Raw genomic sequence first — 17,741 nt, 5'->3', positions numbered from 1 at the left:
CAGAGGCCTTTGTTAAGGGTAACACATTCTTGGAAAATTAGCACAGCACATGGAGAATAATTACTCTCCACACATTTGGATCATAATTGTGTAATTTATTTAAGGGAGGGTATTCTTTGAGCAAGTGACATAGAGAAGCACACCAACGAGGTACAGCAAAATGGTATTGTACATAATAGTATCATACATTGGAGGGCAGTAAAGTCATTTCATGTGAGGAGAAGTGAGATAGCCAAAGAGATGCTAGAGTACCTTACACATAGCTCAGAGAACCTTCTCCCTTTACTTTAACTCAATATTTCATGAGGGAGAGTGGAGCTAGTGTAGAAATGTTAGAATAGGAGAAAGAAAATAATAAAGAATCTCATATGAGAGAGAGAGTGAGAGAGAAATACTTCTCTCTAGACAAGACGTGGCACGAGTCCCATTTGATTTTCATATAAGAGTCCTTAGTATGTATGGCTACTAAACTGATGGTTGGGACCATTAATCGTAGTGGTGTTGAGGCATGTTGAGCTTATCTTTGAGACCGCCCTCCCCTATCGCCTGCGGCAAGTCATGTATTTTCTGTTAATAAGTGCTGGCCCCTTCACGGGCCCTCCTGCCCCCTTTTGGGTCACCTTCTAGTGGGTTAAAAACTAGGAGCAATATACATGATGAAATATTGCATCTGAGGATTCTGAGCTACCTAACATTTAGGATATTTAGGATATTTATGCTTGAGATACCTAACGTTCAAAAAATTATGCTTGGGGCAACTAATTACGACCAATGTTAACTGGTATACGTAAAATGATCAAAATGCCCCAAGTTAAAAAAAAAAAATCCAATTAGAAGGATTTGATTCAATATCATATTTTTCTTTTGAGTAAATTACACGAATCTCCCCTGACCTAAGCCTTAAATACACGAACCTCCTCTACTTTTTTGACAATTACTCCCTAGCAACGTTAGAAAATAATATGAGTTGACAATTTTACCCTCAATTATTATTGCTTCAAACTATTACTGGCAACCGTTAACTATGTTTATTATTTTTCAATATAAAAAAGTAGAAACTTCATTTCTTTCTGTTCCACCGTTGCAACCTCCGACCACCGCCTCACCCTTGAGGCAGATGGTCTTAAGGGACGAGGCAGGCCACAAATTCCTCCCGGTGAAAAGGCCTAACCTGTCCCTGAACAATGCCGATCTACCAGAACTGCTAGATGGATTATCAACAGCTGGAAATGTGGCTAACTACTGGAGGGAACTTGAGTCCGTTGTCCTATGCTCTGTCGTCTTCAAAAGGTGCAAGATCTCCATGTTGGAGCAATTAGAGAGGGTAGCAAGGCTGACATCGCTAACTTGGAGTCTCTCCAGGTGTTCCTCGATGAGGCCAATAATCCGATCCACTATGGCATCACTATGGCGATGACAATGGGCAGTGGTGTTCTAAGAAGAAGAAGAAGAAGAAGAAGGGTAAGGGTAGATATAAGAGCAAAAGGGTATTTTAGGGTAAAACGGTAACATCAACCCTCTCAAAGGGTAGTATGGTCAATAAAAATCAAACTTTCAAATTAAGCCATTACCTACCCTTAAATCACTTACGTATTGGGATTGTGCAATAAAGTTTGGAAAGTAGAGGGGTGGTCTGAGTATTTTTCAGAAACATAGGATAGGTCCATATATTTAAGGCTTAGGTGAGGGGACGTCTATGTAATTTACTGTTTTCTTTTTCAACATTTAATTTAGATCATCACATTTCTATAACATTTTAAATTATGATAAACATCATAGTTGATGGTACAATATAATTTGAGATCTATTACCAAAAAAAAATAAATTTGAGATCACATCATCAATATTAACTTCAAAAAAATCTAATTAGAAGGAAATAGCTCAATCATAATTTTTTAATATTTTAATGTTCGACTTAAATCTTAACCATTTAACTAATTAATAGTTTAAAGGGAAAAAGTTCTCTGTTCTGGAGTGTGGCCTACGTCAACACTCCCATGAGTCTATCTCTCTCCTCCTCATGTGAAAAGACACCTCTGCCCCCTTATTTTAAGGAAAAGAGAGATGAAATTGCGTAAGCACTCCGTAACTGCTTCTCTATTTTAAATTATGACACACAGATGGTACATCTTAGTATGAGATTAGAAAAACATAACAAATCCAAGGTTTGCTTGAGCTAGGATGTACGGATCGGTTGATCGGATACGGTCGATTATCGGACTATTCCGCGAATACGGATACCTCTAACGGTTCGAGATCGGATGCGGATTTTAAATCTTGTGTACTTCCTAGCGGATACAATTCTCTCAATCCATATCTCTTGATCATGATTATCATCACTAGAACTTGTTTAACTTCAAAACCTCATTATTTACTTAATTTTTATTATTAAGTATTCGGATTTTTGAGATTTTAATCGAATTATTTTGGATATCTCTATACGGATGCCCTAAATCGAATATGGATGCAAGGGTTTTTCGCCATTTACATCCCTAGTTGGAGCCCATACCTTTTTAAGATAGAGATAAACTCATGTGACAACTACACTGACATCTACATAACTTTCATATAATAGGTCTACTATAGTACGATGCTTCTATTAAAAAAACTACCTAGGCCTTTTACCATTATGCCCTCTATATTTCCATTGGCCATCTATTTCAAATAGGATAAATTACAAGTCACCCATTGGTTTTCAAACGAAACTCAGATCACCTCTTGGTTTAGATCTCAATATGACAAATTAGTCCCTACCGTTAGTTTTATGCTGTTAAGTGATGATGTCAGCCAGTTAAATAAATTTAAATCCCTAAACTACCCTTGACCAATGTTGAAGATGAAGGGTAGTATTGTAAATTTAATTTTATTGTTTTAGTATAAGGGTAAAATAGTCCTTTCATACCAATAACTAACAACAGACTAACACTGTTACTGTAGAGGAGGTGATTTGAATTTTTTCAAAAACCAGGGGATGATCTGAGTTTCGTTTGAAAATCAGGGGATGACATGTAATTTTACCCTTTCAAATATTATAATGAACGGAAAAGATAAGCATTTAATTTAAGGCTATGTTTAGATAACATGAAAATAAAAGAAAATAAAACAATCATTTTATGCCCTCTATGGACTATATGTCCATTGGTCATGTATTTCAAACTATTATAATGATGACGGGAAAGACAAGTATTTTAGCATTTTTTGCTTTATGCTCTCTCATACACAAGAAGCCGTGAAGCCTACACTGACATTCTTTCTACTATTTGAACATATGGGCCATGTGGATCCATGTATATGATACGATTCTTCAAATTCTCATTGGTGTGGCATACAGATTTCCTCTTTCACTAGCCTCGTGGGAAGCCCTTTATTCTATGTAATCCACATCTACTCCAATGGAAAAACGAAGAAGAAGTAATTTCACCTTGCGTGGCGATACAATAATTTTTATCGTATGCGGTTCCCTGACCGATGCGGTTCCTTAGTGCCTCTCACAAGAGGAGGGTGGATCCCACTCGGGCAGAGTAGTCGGTCAAGTGCCCCGGGTGAGTCCCACCCCCCTCTTGTGAGAGGCACTAGGGAACCGCACCGATCAGGGAATCGTAGACGATGACGATTCGGCGATATAGAGACTAATGACTAACTTAAGTTTTTGCCTCATCGATAGAATATTTGACATTTTAAAAATTTTTTGGTGTTATGAAGGGGGATGGAAAGACGAATCGAGTTCCTATACAACTCGGGGTCTGCTGGAAGATGTTTGACGCACCCCCACAGCTTGACAAGTGACCGATGTGCTGTTCAGATGGCGAGGATGGATGCGCTTGTCTGAGCGTGATGCTTCTCTCCACCCATGGTTTTAGTACACAGTATTAGAACAGGTATCGGTGACCCACAAAACCAATACAATACTAATAAGGTATCGGCCTGGACCGGATGAAAATACCCTTGAATTTCCTTTAAAAAGAGTTTTCTGACCATTTTACCTCTTGTTTGTACCGTACCACCGATACAGTATCGATATTGATAATTAGGAAAACCGATACGTATTGTCCGATACAGACAATACGATACCGACCCTGAAAACCATGAGTCTTCACCACATGTTCACCACGCTTAGAGATGCGCACAGCCATCATCGCCATCCGTACAGCATCTCGGCCACGTGTCACATCCCCAGAGTATAGGAGTCCGATGCATGGATAGTGAACAGATACTAAGGTGAGGAAAACGAGGTATCGAAACCATTGTCAGCTGCACTAACAGCTGTCCCCGTAGTGCTTGCCTTCTTGGGCATTTGGTGACGGGGCGTTACACCCTCTAAGTACCTTCGCGGTAACGCTGTGGCTCTCGCTGGGTCTTTGGTACTAGCGGAAGAAGCTTTCTCTGATTTGATCTACTAAGGAGCTCCGACCGATCAATCAAGAGTGTCCAGAGAGAGAGAGAGAGAGAGAGAGAAGCTGATGGAGGGGGGAGGAGTGAAAGTGGACAGATGGGGATACCAGGTGAGAACTTCTTCGGATGCCTGCATCTCCGCCATCAATTCTTACTACCACCAGGTACCAATACAATAATCTCTCTCTCTCTCTCGTTTCTCCTCCCCACCGCCTTTTTCACCCTAATGTTCAGAAATTAGTTTGACTTTGGTTTATTTGGATGGATTGAAGTGTCTTACCTATGGAAGAGAGCGAGGAGTGATTCTTAAAGCAGCGTCCAATGACCCGGATTGCGTTCTCGCCAATATTCTCGCTGCCCATTTCCTCTCAATCAGTGACTCATCTCGTCTTCCCCTTTATCTCGCCGCTGCTGAGTCCCGACTTGTAACTCTCTCTCTATCTACATTTTTTGAGTTACCGTTTGAATTAGTTATGTTTCCCTTCCTAATCTCCTTTTCAAATTGCTCAGGTACAAGCTACCCCGTATGAAAAAGCGGTTTTTGAAGCCATTTCCTCTTTGTTAGCTGAAGACAGGGACGACGACGCTGCTTTTGATTCACACTCAAAGGTACGTTGGATCTTCAGTTCCTCGTCGATTTTGATTTCTTATTTGCCTCTGTTGTACTTATTTTATGGCTGAATTGGAATCCAGTGTAGAGTAGGCAGTACCAACTTCACTTGATTCGGATTCTACAACCCTGCAACTTGGGTTGAGTTGTGCGAAATGTTCATTCTCCTTAAGGATGTAGAGCCCTCTATTGGTTCAAAGGGGTTTACTTGCCAATCAACCTCCAAGATGGAACAACCCTTAAAATGTGAGGCTATATAGTAGTGTGCTGCACTCACTCACAAGGCTATGCAAGGATTCCAAGGGTTGTGCTCAACACTAAACAAAACAGAAAGAACAAGACTGAAATGAAGAAAACTGCAAAAATGTTTTACAAGACTTAAGAGAAGAAAGCTTGAAAAGCTTTGTAGAGAATGAAAGGGATGAATGAAATGGGTTGCCAACCCACCCTCTATTTACCTCTAGAGAATGAAAGGAATGAATGGAATGAATTGCCAACCCACCCTTTTTTATAGAGGTAAAGTAACCCTCTGAGGTGCCTGTTACGAAGGGGTGTGACAATTACAATTTATGGCCATGATTTAATCTTCTCTTGAAGATTCTGAGTTTCTGAGACTTCCCCATGTATGGATGTGTTTCAGGGAAGAAACACAACCCATATGAATGGGTATATCTAAAGAAGAGACACCCCCCATAAGAAGATGTCTTTTCAATAGAACACCCGGACGAACCGGGGACACGGGAGAGGACAGAGACCTCTCTTCAAGGAACCCTACCCTTATATTCGCATATATATATATATAAAAGCTAATTTTCATCCTCCTTCATGAACAATGTGAGACTAAAAAGTTGTTCCAACTTCTTGCTTTATCAAAAGCAAACCCGAGGTTACGGGTCAAACTTTAAAGGCAAAAAACATGCAAAATCGTATGTTTTAAAATACATTTTGGAACTTCATAAATACAACAGTTTTCTCTATTTATAAAACCAATTGGTAGGAAAATTTTGAAGGGTGCCAATGGTGTTCTCTATTGAGTATTTCAACAATTTTTTTAAAGTGAAAAAAGTTCCGCTTATGCTTCTACCTGACAGCCGTATTATGTTTTTCAACATCAAATTTATAAGTTGGAAACGTTATCTGTCGTTACAAATCTGATTGCACTTTTCTCCAGCTTGTTTAGCAAAAGTGCCGTTTGCTTTATTTTTCTTATGTGGGCCTACTTAATATTTTTTCCCCCTGCTGAACCTCATAAGATTTCTTCCATGTTTCGAATTGTGGCTCATTTTTATGGGATTCCACCGCTGGTCATCTATTTTTAAAGGGCATACCCAGTGCACGAGGCTCCCACCACTGCAGGATCTGGGGAGGGTCATAATGTACGCAGCCTTAACCCTGCTTTGATTCTTTGAAGGGAGGCTGTTTCCAGAGACTCGAACCTATGACCACTTGGTCACAATGGAGCAACCTAACCGCTGGTCATCTATATGTATAATCATGAAATCATGATCCCTTGCAAAAACATTTTCTTTTAATTGCTGTTTTGTGTGGCTATGTAATTTTGCCTGTGATGTTCCATGTTTCCAGCTGCTAAAACAGTTTCCAAAGGACCTGGTATCTCTGAAGAGGGCTCAAGTTCTATGCTTCTACATGGGTCGGCCTGACCTATCTATGGTTCTTGTTGAACAGGTTAGTTTCCTTCTAGAAAAAAAGAATCGTAGACAGTTCCCCCCCCCCTCCCAAGTAAAGAGGTTCATCTACAAATAATGCACTGTCCTGTCAGCAGTTTCTGCTATGCTTTGTTAAAATATTATTATTCAAGAAAGTAAATTTTGTACGACATCCTGTGCATCATCTAAGTCTTTCAAAGATTATTTAACTACTGAATTTTGCTGGGGGTTGAGGCCTTACCATGGGTTAAAAAATTTCATATTTTGTAAATTAAACAGGTCCTGCCACAAAATCAACAAGAGAACTTCATATATGGCATGCTTGCCTTTCCTTTGTTAGAACTTGGCAGAATGGAAGATGCTGAGAAGGCAGCAAGGAAGGGCTTAGAAATCAACAAGCGAGATCTATGGTCACAGCATAATGTGGGTCAATTTTATTACCAGCTCTTTGAATGAATACATTAAACTGCATTCTTTGACATGGGTTTTTACCTGCCTCTCTTGATATCGTTTAGTTGTTTGAGAGCAGACTCTGCATGCCTATGTTGTATTATTATCAATTTGACTGTTGAACTCAGATTTTGGTCTATCAAGTTTCCTGCTGGATTGAATATGGTTATTGGATATAATTGTTTAGCACTGAACCACAAGTAATACTCATGTTTACTCTGTTTCAAATGTTGAATCTATTCATTTATATGAACAATTGAGAAACAGGTTTATTTTACCCTTTCATGCAATGCTGGCTAATCTTTCAGTAGTTAGTTGTTATGTTGTATTATTATCAATTTGACTGTTGAACTCAGATTTTGGTCTATCAAGTTTCCTGCTGGATTGAATATGGTTATTGGATATAATTGTTTAGCACTGAACCACAAGTAATACTCATGTTTACTCTGTTTCAGATGTTGAATCTATTCATTTATATGAGCAATTGAGAAACAGGTTTATTTTACCCTTTCATGCAATGCTGGCTAATCTTTCAGTAGTTAGTTGTTATGTTGCAATGTTATTGTCCTATTTGTGGACTCCGAAATTTATCAATGAAGTGCTGACAGACACAAGAAGGATCCATAACATTTGACCTTTGGATGTGGTTGCTGGTTTGTCTTGAATCTTTGAATGTGCAAGGCTTATAGCCAAGCTTCTAGCCAACCATGCAATAACACTTCCCCTAGCTACCACATTTCCTAATCTGTAGGATATTTATATGTTTTTTTATGTTTTAAGCAATATGGTAGTTTATCTGAACTCTTTTGAATTGTTATTTTTTTTATAGGAAATATGAATCGTAACATTTCTTGGTTAGAATATTAAAGATATTTCCTTATTTTAGAAACGGCCAAAGTACAATTTATGCATGTAACTCAACAGGTGGTAAGAATGCACTTCATCCTCAGATTAAAAGTGGAAAGTGTTTGGTCCACTTCCAGGAAGTTAGGAAGAACCATCATGGGAGCTTCTCAACTAATTTTGTGCATTTTAACACCGTAGTTAAGGCTTGAAAGCATTATTGTAACTACTTTCTTATGCTAACAGATGAGTTGGGCATGGAAGTCTACCCCAAGATTTAAAAAAAAAGGGGGGGCTACTCTGCAATTTCTCATGTACCAATATAAGCGAATGGGATGTTGCTGAGGGATATGCAGGACTGGTCTTTTGGCTAAGTTGGTACTTCCAAATGTCCGTATTTTGTATGTTTACTTATATTATTTGGCACATACAAGAAGTATTTAGTTATCAAATGTGTACAATTTATTGTATGTCAAACATCAAAGCAGACAATTTTATTATTGTTTTGACTGTAGTGGCAATGAAATCCATTGTTTCATGCACTTGATGCACACAACCAGCGTGCACAAATATCATTTAACTTTAGCATGATTGTCTGTTTCTTTTAATTCTGTGATATAAAAAGTTCTTTATCCTTTGCTTCCATTCTTGTACTAAAGAAATTGTAGTCTAAATAGTATGTAATAATTATCTACCAATTAGTTGCTGGCTGGTACCCATTTACTTATCCAAAACATCCAGATTTGATTGTTTGGGTGATCGGGGTTCAATGCATCACCTTGGAAATCGAAATTAATTCTTAATATTGTCTAGTCTGGGTATCCTGGATGTGTTGTACAAAGTTTATATTTAACCTGATCTGACATGTAAATTATTGTACGTCTGGAACCAATCAGGTCAATTTCAAGCCATTTTTGTCTGCCACTATTGAGGGTGGACCTTGGTGCAACGGTTAGGTTGCTCCATTGTGATTAAGTGGTCACGGGTTCGAGTCTCTGGAAACAGCCTCTCTGCAAAAGCACGGGTAAGGCTGCGTACATTATGACCAGCCCCAGACCCGCAGTGGCGGGAGTCTCGTGCACTGGGTACGCCCTTTTTTTGTTTGCAACTATTAAGCAGGGCATTTCATGAAAAAAAAAAAAAAAACTATTAACCAGAGCAGGTTTTGATACACTGATGGCGGAACCATTGACTCCCCTACACCTACTGGTTGGGTTAAGAAGCTTTTTATTTAATTGTATGCAGGGAAGCTTCATATTTATATTCCTTATGGATTCTACTAATGTTGTGGATTCTTGTGCAGTTTTGTCATGTCTTACAGTATGAATGTCGTTTCAAGGAAGCAGTAGAGTTCATGGAAGAATATTCTCCTTCATGGGGATCTTGTTCATCATTCATGTATAGTAAATTTATTTCTATGACATCAGAGTTTGTTATGACTTTAGTCATTTAGCACTTTATTTAGTGTCTGAGACAGCTAAACAAATTTTATTTTAAGGTACACACACAATTGGTGGCATGTGGCTATTTGTTACATGGAAGGCCATTCTCCAATTAGCAAAATCTTAAGGATTTATGATGAAAATATCTGGAAAGAGTTGCAAAGAACTGATGCTTGTCCAGAGGTACCTTACTAATTACCCTCTTCGCCACAACCAGATTGCACACTCATGACACTTTACTCTGATGCATCCAGGTGTATCTGAATGCTCTAGGTTTGCTGTTGCGGATGTATGTACGGGGTCAAATGGGTTTCTTTAGAGACCGCCTAGACACCTTGGCAGGCCATCTGATGGATCGAGTAAGAGTACCATTTATCAATTTCAGATAGTCTTATGTAAAGAAGTTGGTATTGCTACATGGACAAAAAACATGATGGTCATTGCTAGGCATAACTATAAATCTTTTCTTGATTAAAGGGACGCCAGGGGAAATTGTTGCTAATGCACAGACCCTGTTAGAGTGAATTCTTTAGAGAGACTTTGGCTTTGCTAAATGAGTATTTGATCTTCTGTTGTTAATTTAATATATTTCCACTGAAGCATGATACAGGAATAGTTCATCTAGACCATATTCTGTAGCCACAGAGTGACTTGAACATTTCGTCCAATACTAGAGATTGGAAATTTCTTCTGTCAGCATTTGTTTCTTCTAGCTTGTTAAAAGTGAGTGATATATAATTTAATTAGATCAAAGATGTTGAACAAAACGGCCCACTGAGAGGCGGGGGGGGGGGGAATCAGTGGCTCACAAAAACTGCCATGTGATGGAGAGTCACCACTCATTTACCTCCCATCAAAGCCATCCACATACACTAGTCATAACTGTTACTAAATACACTTGAAGAATACCAAAATCGAAGAGATGGAGAGAAGAAGATGGGAAGAGAAGAGAACTGTCGGATGTACAGTCTCCCTCACAATCGTTATATTTATAACTTGAGAATACAAGAGAGAAGGGAACTCCTAATCTGATTAGGAATTCCTAGTTACAATAGGAATGAAATAAAACCAGTAGAACTAGGATTAACAAACTAGGACTAAATCAAACTTAAATTAGCAGTCACAAGTTCCAAAGGTTTACTGGTATGGTACTCCTTTGCTTTAAATGAAGTCCTAGTCAGATTCCCTTTCTGACAAGATGCACATATGTTGTTGGAGGGCTTCTTAATGTTGGGAATATCCCTCACAATCTTTTTGGAGGTGATCTTGGCTAAATTGTCAAAACTGATGTGACCAAGTCTCTTGAGCCACAACCAATGCTCTTCTTCCGGTCCAATCAAGCAAGAGATCTCTACACTTTCTGACAAAGTGTACAAGTTCCCTGATCTCCTTGACCTTGCTGCCACTAGTTTGCCACCGCTTGCCCTTCCGATTTCACAACCCATCTTGTTGAAGATCACATCGTGTTCTCTGTCACAAATTTGACTCACGCTCAACAAGTTGTGCTTCAGCCGGGTCACCAACAAAACATCATTGGACTTTACTTTCCCATTATTCAGCTTGACTGTGCCCTTCCCACCAATCTTGGCACTATCATTGTTGCCAAACTTCACCAAGCCTCCTTCATACTGTTGAAGCTTCTCAAACCTCCTCTTGTCCTTAATCTTGACAGGGTTGTTAATCATCAAGCTTGTTGGTGCTCTGTTCTTTCTCAGGTTTGGTGCTTGGTCTTTGTAGGTCTACCAACTGTACACTGAGACTGGTGATTTCTTCCTTTAGCTTACTGCATTCAACAATATGCAAAGACAGAGTTGAGTCTCAAGACCTTCAGTAATCTTCTTAGACTCTTCATGTCTACCTTCAACTCAAGAACCAACTCATTTGCCTTTTCTGTTGCTCCTTTTCTCTACCTTTATCTCATCTAGTGCTGCAATGAGCGCACCTTCAAGGTCAACTTCAACTTCTTGCTCCTCATCATTTGACTCTGCAACTTTTTGCTCTGGTTCCTTTTCTTCAAAGGCCATAAAGAGGGCCTCATTTCCCTCATCATCAGAATCTTTTTCAGGGTGGTCACCTGAAGAGTTGTTGCACTTCCTTGAGCTGAAACTTCTTCTCTTGGGTTTACCTTTCTGAACATATTTATTTCTTCTGTCACTGCTTCCCTTAAAGGTGTCCTCATTTTCAGTTTTTCCTTTGAGTGGATACTTGCAGCAAAATGTCCAACACCTCCACAGTCGAAGCATTTGAAAGGCAGCTTCCCTTTGTACTTTGCCTTTCCCCTTATCATCTTTCTGACAAAGTTGGCTTCCATCTCTTCATTTGTGCTCTCATCCTTAGATTGTTGCTTGGCTTTCTGGTTCTGTGCTTTGAAAGCTGATTCCTTGTCAGTGAATTTGGTTCTGCCAATCCTCATCTCACAAGCAGTCAAAGACCTGTGCATCTCATCCATCCTGAACACGTCCAAGTCCTTTGCCTCTTCAATGGCGGAGACCTTGGAATCAAATCTGGGAGGTAGGGATCTCAGAACTTTCTTCACTATGACTGAATCCTTGAGTTCTTCCCCAAGTCCTTTGGTAGCATTCACTGCTTCATTGACTCTAAGCATGTATAGCCTTCAATGTTCTCCTCCTCCTCATTCATCTTCAGCACTTCAAACTGTGCACTGTGGGATTGGAGCTTAGCCTCCTTGATTTTTTGCATCACCCTCATGGATGCTTTTGAGCTTGTCCCAAATCTCCTTAGAGGTCTTGCAACCCATGACCTTCACCAATTCACTGTCAACTAACTCACTCATGATAGCATTTTGCCTTTGAATCCTGTTCAAATTTCTTCTTCTTTACCAGATCTGTGGAGGTGTTGTGTAACCAATCACCACGGAGTTCCATACATTATGCCCCAAGGAACTGAGGTACGTCTCCATCTTCAACATCCAGAATGCGTAATTGGACCCATCAAATAGTGGAGCTTTATTGAAGCAAACCTTTCACCTGACTCCATTGTTGTTCACTAGAATCTGCCAAAGTTGGTTAGAATGTCCCTAACACCATGCTCTGACCAATTGTTGAACACAATAGCCCACTGAGAAGGGGTGAATCAGTGGCTCACAAAAGCTTCTTCACTGATGATGTACTTGTCACTATTATGTTATGGAGAGTCACCACTCATTTACCACCCATCACATAGCCATCCACATCCACATCCACATCTACAAAGCAAATACACAATATAAAGCAGATGACAAGATGCAGGCACAAGAGATGAGACGTATGTGGTTTGCCGATGTGCTATGTCCACGGTGCAAATGACTGCTCGGGGTACAACCCAAATCTGGCCTAGGTATAATGCACAATACACCTTTTAGTGACAACCACCACTAGGAGCCCCAACCCCTAGATTCTTGTAGCACCCACTACAAAGAAGCACTCCCTTGCTAGATATATTCTTTACAATTAAATGACAAACTTAAATGCCCAAAAACGATTGACATATTTTTACAAACATCTTGTCTATAGTCTTTAATACATGAAAGAGGAAAAATGTAAAATAGAAATATTTTACCAACAATGAATCTTGCTCTTCCATTCTTCCTCTCTTATGCTTCTCCCCAATACAAGCACAGGTTCAAGGAACAACCAAGCACATAGGACCTTTCTTGAATCTTCTTCAGGGTTTGTATGATGCTTCTCTCCAGTCTCCACTACTTCTCTCAGCCCTTAAGTTTCTTCATAAATGCACATCACCAACCCTTCTTTTTGATGCTTGAAAGCATTAATGGAGGCCTTAGGATATGTATGGGGGTTCTTGGGTTCCTTCTCTCGTGGAGCTCTCTCTTGTCTTCTCTCTCAAGTGCGAATATTTTCTTATCAAAATTCAAATGGCCAATAGGCCACTTAATCCAAGGATGACTTAACCATGTTAGGTCACGTGTTACCGCATTGACACTTGATGCGACTGGCTTGATGTCAAGAGTATGTCGAGGGACATGGCCTCTCTGTCGACAAACCCCTTTTAAGTGTCTAACAGAATGCTAAGAATGTTGAATTTATCAAATATGCACTTTGACATTTGACACTCTCCACTCGACATCGATGTAAAGTCGACAATAGTGCAGTCAACATCGAAGATTGTTCATCCAGTGACGAACTAAGTTCGACGTCAAATCTGGGCAGTTGCTACATTTCTCCAAACTGCTGAAACTTGGCCTCTTCTTCTCAACAGACTATCCTTCAACTCCAGCCATCCACCCATCACCTTGGGAGTGTGTTGGCTGTGTTGACAACAACGAATAACACCACAGCCCCACCAGATTGCTCAACAATCAAAAAGTGCCTTCATAAGATAGGTGTTACGACTCATGAAAGATTTACAATTGGAGCTACAGGGGAAACAATTCACCATATCAGGAGATGGTAATTAGTGAAAAATAAGGGGTTGGGAACTGGTGTTTGTCCCTTTACAAATTGGAAACTCCTTCTATCCTCTATTATGCCACAACCTGAATTATTAGATTTGCAATTATAAGTAGACCGATAATCTTCTAAAAAGATACATTTTCATCTCATCAAAGTACCTAGTAGGATCCGCCCTTTACCATGCGTTCTGAATTTCCACCTTGCCTTGGCTGCATGTTGTGGTTGTCAGCTTTATCCATTGGCCTAATTAACCACATGGGACATTCCTGAGACTGCTGATATAAACATTAAGCTGCAATTCCGTTCTTATCACATATTTGCCTTTACACTTTAAAGTAGCCATTTTAATAATTATGTGAGTTTTGTGGGGCTAATTTTAATATGATTTTTTTGATTTTTTCTATAGTTTTCTTTGGTTATTATCTTTACTATTTCATTTTTTAAGGATAAGTTGGTACTTTAAGATACAGTCAATTAACTTTTCTATCTTTCCTGGATGGCATGTTGTCATTTGATAGTCCAATTGGCATGTGGATTGGCTCCTTGATCTGCTGATACTCTGGGCCTTCGGTACTGTGAAGGAAAGCAACAAAGCAGAGGATTTGCTAAATGGCATGAAATCCAGGTAATTCGGAAAAAAAATATATTTTCTCGTGATGTAACTCCAACATTCCATTGTAAGGTCGTCTTTTTTTTTGGGGGGGGGGGGAGGAGGGTGGGGAGGCATGGCAATGGTGCGGATTAGGGTTTTATAAGAACATAAGGAAGCCCGACCTAACCAACCTTGCCTCAACCGCAGGCCACCGGCATGTTTCATGGTAGTGGGGTGGAGTTAGATTGAGCAATGTCTTAAATGGGGCGGGGCCAGGTTTAGAGGGGCAACGTTTGGCTAAACTGCACTCGGCCCCACCCTGTTGCCATCCCTATTTGGGGAGGGTGGTTTGGAATTACCATTTTGAAGGTGTGTTGATATCTAGATTTTCAAAGTTAGGACTTCTGGATGTGGCTCCCTCATTTTATCCCAAAAATAATGAAATGGTTGGAATGTTGTGACTTTTTGTTCTTCTTTAATTGTAGACTGCAGAAGGATTAAGGGCTATTTTTGGCATTTTCAATAGAAAATACTTAAAATGGCAGTTGCAGGTCATTTCCTAGTTTTGAGACTGCCAAAAGGCTTTCCTGTCCTACTTTTTTTTGGGTTTCCTTTCATGAATTTACTAGTTCAACTAGAAGATGGAGCCTCATGGTTTTGGGTGTGGCATCTTGACTAACTTACTTCAGGCTTTTGCTCAATTATGAATAAATAGAAATTTATAGTATGTTTGACTTTGATTTTAACTGCCCCTCCCCACCCCCCCCCCCCCCCACAAAAAAAAAAAAAAAAAAGGATTTGTTCGATGAGCAAGAAGAAGCAGCTGTCAATGCAGAGAGGAATTAAGGTTTTCTTCATTACTCCTTTTTATCATTTCTCGTTACCCTATCTTATGAAAATGTTCTTGTACTTAACTTGCCACCTTATGATCTTAAAAGAAGAGTCTTCTAAAGCATAAAAGTTGACTTGCTTGAAACCCTTCCGGGTTGAGTGGATTAGCGAGTTGGCTGAGTTGAGTTCTTAGTCAGTTTACTAGTAATAAAATATGGAAAGTACAGCAAATGCTTAATAAATAGAAAAGTTATGAAGAAGGGCAATGGTTAACTTAGCCAATTTAACATGTAGAAACCAAGTCATGTGAAGAAAAGTCAAGGGGTGATATTAAGACCGCTTACTGACTCTTTTTTTTTTTGTAAACAGTAATAAAATTGTTTCCGTGGTTTATCACGTAACAGGGAAATCCTTCCAATAGTTCAACTTTTATATTTTATGATATGGCCTCTGTTCTGTTACATTATTTGTGCTTTAAGGAGCTTTACTCTGAATCTAAACCAAATTTTATAGTCTGTTTTGAACAATATATTCTGTTTTCTTTAGACACTGTTGATTGATCCAGTTTTACAATTTTATTCAATAGTCTATATGTTTTTTTTTTTAATAAATCATTGTGTATGATTGCATGCATAATCATGTTTCTAAAAATTTTCATCTTTTATTTTATGTGTTTATATTGCTTAGTAACTTCCTCTTTCAGCATAATGTATTACCAGTAAATTTCTCAATTTTCATATTGATGCCATTTCATGCAATAAATAAAGCTCATACCACAATTCTTGTAGGACTTCATATCCTATATGTATATATATCTAAGATACGTAGTAGCTTCTTTTTAAAATATTTTGTTTTCATTTAATGTAGCAAAATTCCTTTTAGGCGAAAGTTTGTGTAAACTGTTGAAGCCTAAATCCTATTTCCTTCAATATTCAGCTTGCTGAGGCCTTGTATGCATATGGGAGGGGCGATTTAGAACAGGCATTTCAATTGCTCGCTCCAGATTTTGATGCGAACAACTTTAAGGTATCACAATTTTGCAACACTTTTCTCTTGGATTAGACTGAGGCTTTTCCATGTTCTTTTCTGGGATAAGCAGTAGGGAGTTGAATTGTCTCTTTTTCCTATGCCAGATGATTGGGGCGTCCGATGAACAACTTGAGGTTTTCAATGAAGTTTGGTACAGCATTCTGCTGAATTCCGGGCGTGCTGAGAAAGGTATTCCCATCATATCTTGTATTCCTGAAACTTTTCCCAAATTTTCCATGTTGATATGACATTTGAACTGCAGCAATTGAAGTAATTGAGAAGGCGATAAAGAAGAGGGAAGGGCTTCCTTTCTTATGGCGCTTGCTGGTACATCTCTGCCTATAATGCATGCTATCATGTCTTTCTGTTTTGTTTGTGGGATTTTGCTCAGACAAACCTTTAATCCATGATTGACATTTAGGCTCCGTTTGATTCCAAGGGAAATTAAATGGAATGGAAGGGAAGTGAAAAATTTTAACCTAAAAAACAAACTGTTGTAATCATTATCCCGCATTAGTATATCACTAACTCTAAATCATTCCGTATATAGTTATTAAATTTCATTTTACTTTGCATTCAAATCCCTTGGGTATGAAAAGTAAAATAAAAATTACCTTTAAATAGTATCATTGCTAAATATGATAAAAAATTTAAGCAGTTTATATAATCATATTAGTTAATGATTACAGAAGTTGCCTATTTAAGTTTTGAAAATTTTCATTTCCCTTCCCTTTAATTTTCCTTTTGCAACTAAACGGAGCCTTTTAGGAAAATCGATTACAATGCATTAGAACCCTAGCAGACTTTTCTAAGGGCCTGCATCCAAGCTTGCATATATTCACAACCATATGTATATATATAAATTCCTTGGTATTTTCCATTTCATACATGATATATATATATATTGTGGTTGGTCCAGGAGAGAGGTTATACAATGGCAAACAGGGAGGATGCTGCTGTTGCATCAGAAAAGGCCAAGGCATTAGAAGCAGCATATTTTGAACCTCTGGAATGAAAATTATACCTAGTCTGAGGGAGGAGGCCTTGCAGAGCAGACGTTTATTCATGCATATCTCCAGTAACTTCTTATGTAAAAATATGGATCTTGTTATAATAACTATCTTATATAGCCTTGCTCAGCCCCCTGTGTTATAGTTCATGAGAAATGAACTAATATGTAGATTGATCCCTGAATAAATAATGGGGCTCTGCTTATAATTATACTAAACATCTAAAGAATTTTTCTAGCATGAATAATTGTGTTCTTAGCCATATTCATTCTCGATCAAAATTTGCAGAGTTGACGAAATAAAAAAAATGCCCTGTTTGTTTTGTTGTAGAATTTTCATTGCAAATGATGTTTTTATTTTTTAAATGGAATTTTTATTGGCGTGTACAGTTAAATGTTTTTTTTTTTTTTTTTTTTTTGGCATTTTATGTTGCAACAAACAGCAGAAAATAATATTTTGGAGA

At 38.6% G+C, this 17,741-nt stretch overlaps 1 protein-coding gene across 1 annotated transcript; it reads left to right on the top strand.

Annotated features, from left to right (window-relative positions):
* Nucleotides 1-4,401: 4,401 nt before the first annotated feature.
* LOC122672893 (tetratricopeptide repeat protein 38) lies at nt 4,402-17,518 on the top strand. Its single transcript, XM_043870402.1, has 14 exons — nt 4,402-4,556; nt 4,665-4,817; nt 4,903-5,001; nt 6,587-6,688; nt 6,949-7,092; nt 9,266-9,360; nt 9,461-9,587; nt 9,659-9,763; nt 14,335-14,441; nt 15,204-15,255; nt 16,176-16,265; nt 16,373-16,457; nt 16,531-16,595; nt 17,188-17,518. Exons 1-14 carry the CDS (start codon nt 4,461-4,463, stop codon nt 17,281-17,283), a joined length of 1,416 nt encoding a protein of 471 aa, XP_043726337.1. The 5' UTR covers nt 4,402-4,460; the 3' UTR covers nt 17,284-17,518.
* The last annotated feature ends 223 nt before the right edge of the window (nt 17,519-17,741 follow it).

This window comes from Telopea speciosissima, chromosome 8 (genome assembly GCF_018873765.1).
Source record: "Telopea speciosissima isolate NSW1024214 ecotype Mountain lineage chromosome 8, Tspe_v1, whole genome shotgun sequence".
NCBI classification, from domain to species: domain Eukaryota; kingdom Viridiplantae; phylum Streptophyta; class Magnoliopsida; order Proteales; family Proteaceae; genus Telopea; species Telopea speciosissima.
The sequence above is the reverse complement of the archived record's forward strand: the minus strand, read 5'-3'. Positions and strand labels throughout refer to the sequence as shown.

Coding starts and splice junctions, on each gene's coding strand:
- LOC122672893 (XM_043870402.1), top strand. CDS start 4,461: ATGGAGGGGGGAGGAGTGAAAGTGGACAGATGGGGATACCAGGTGAGA. Junction 4,818..4,902: donor CCGCTGCTGAGTCCCGACTT/GTAACTCTCTCT, acceptor CAAATTGCTCAG/GTACAAGCTACCCCGTATGA. Junction 15,256..16,175: donor CAATGCAGAGAGGAATTAAG/GTTTTCTTCATT, acceptor TTCAATATTCAG/CTTGCTGAGGCCTTGTATGC.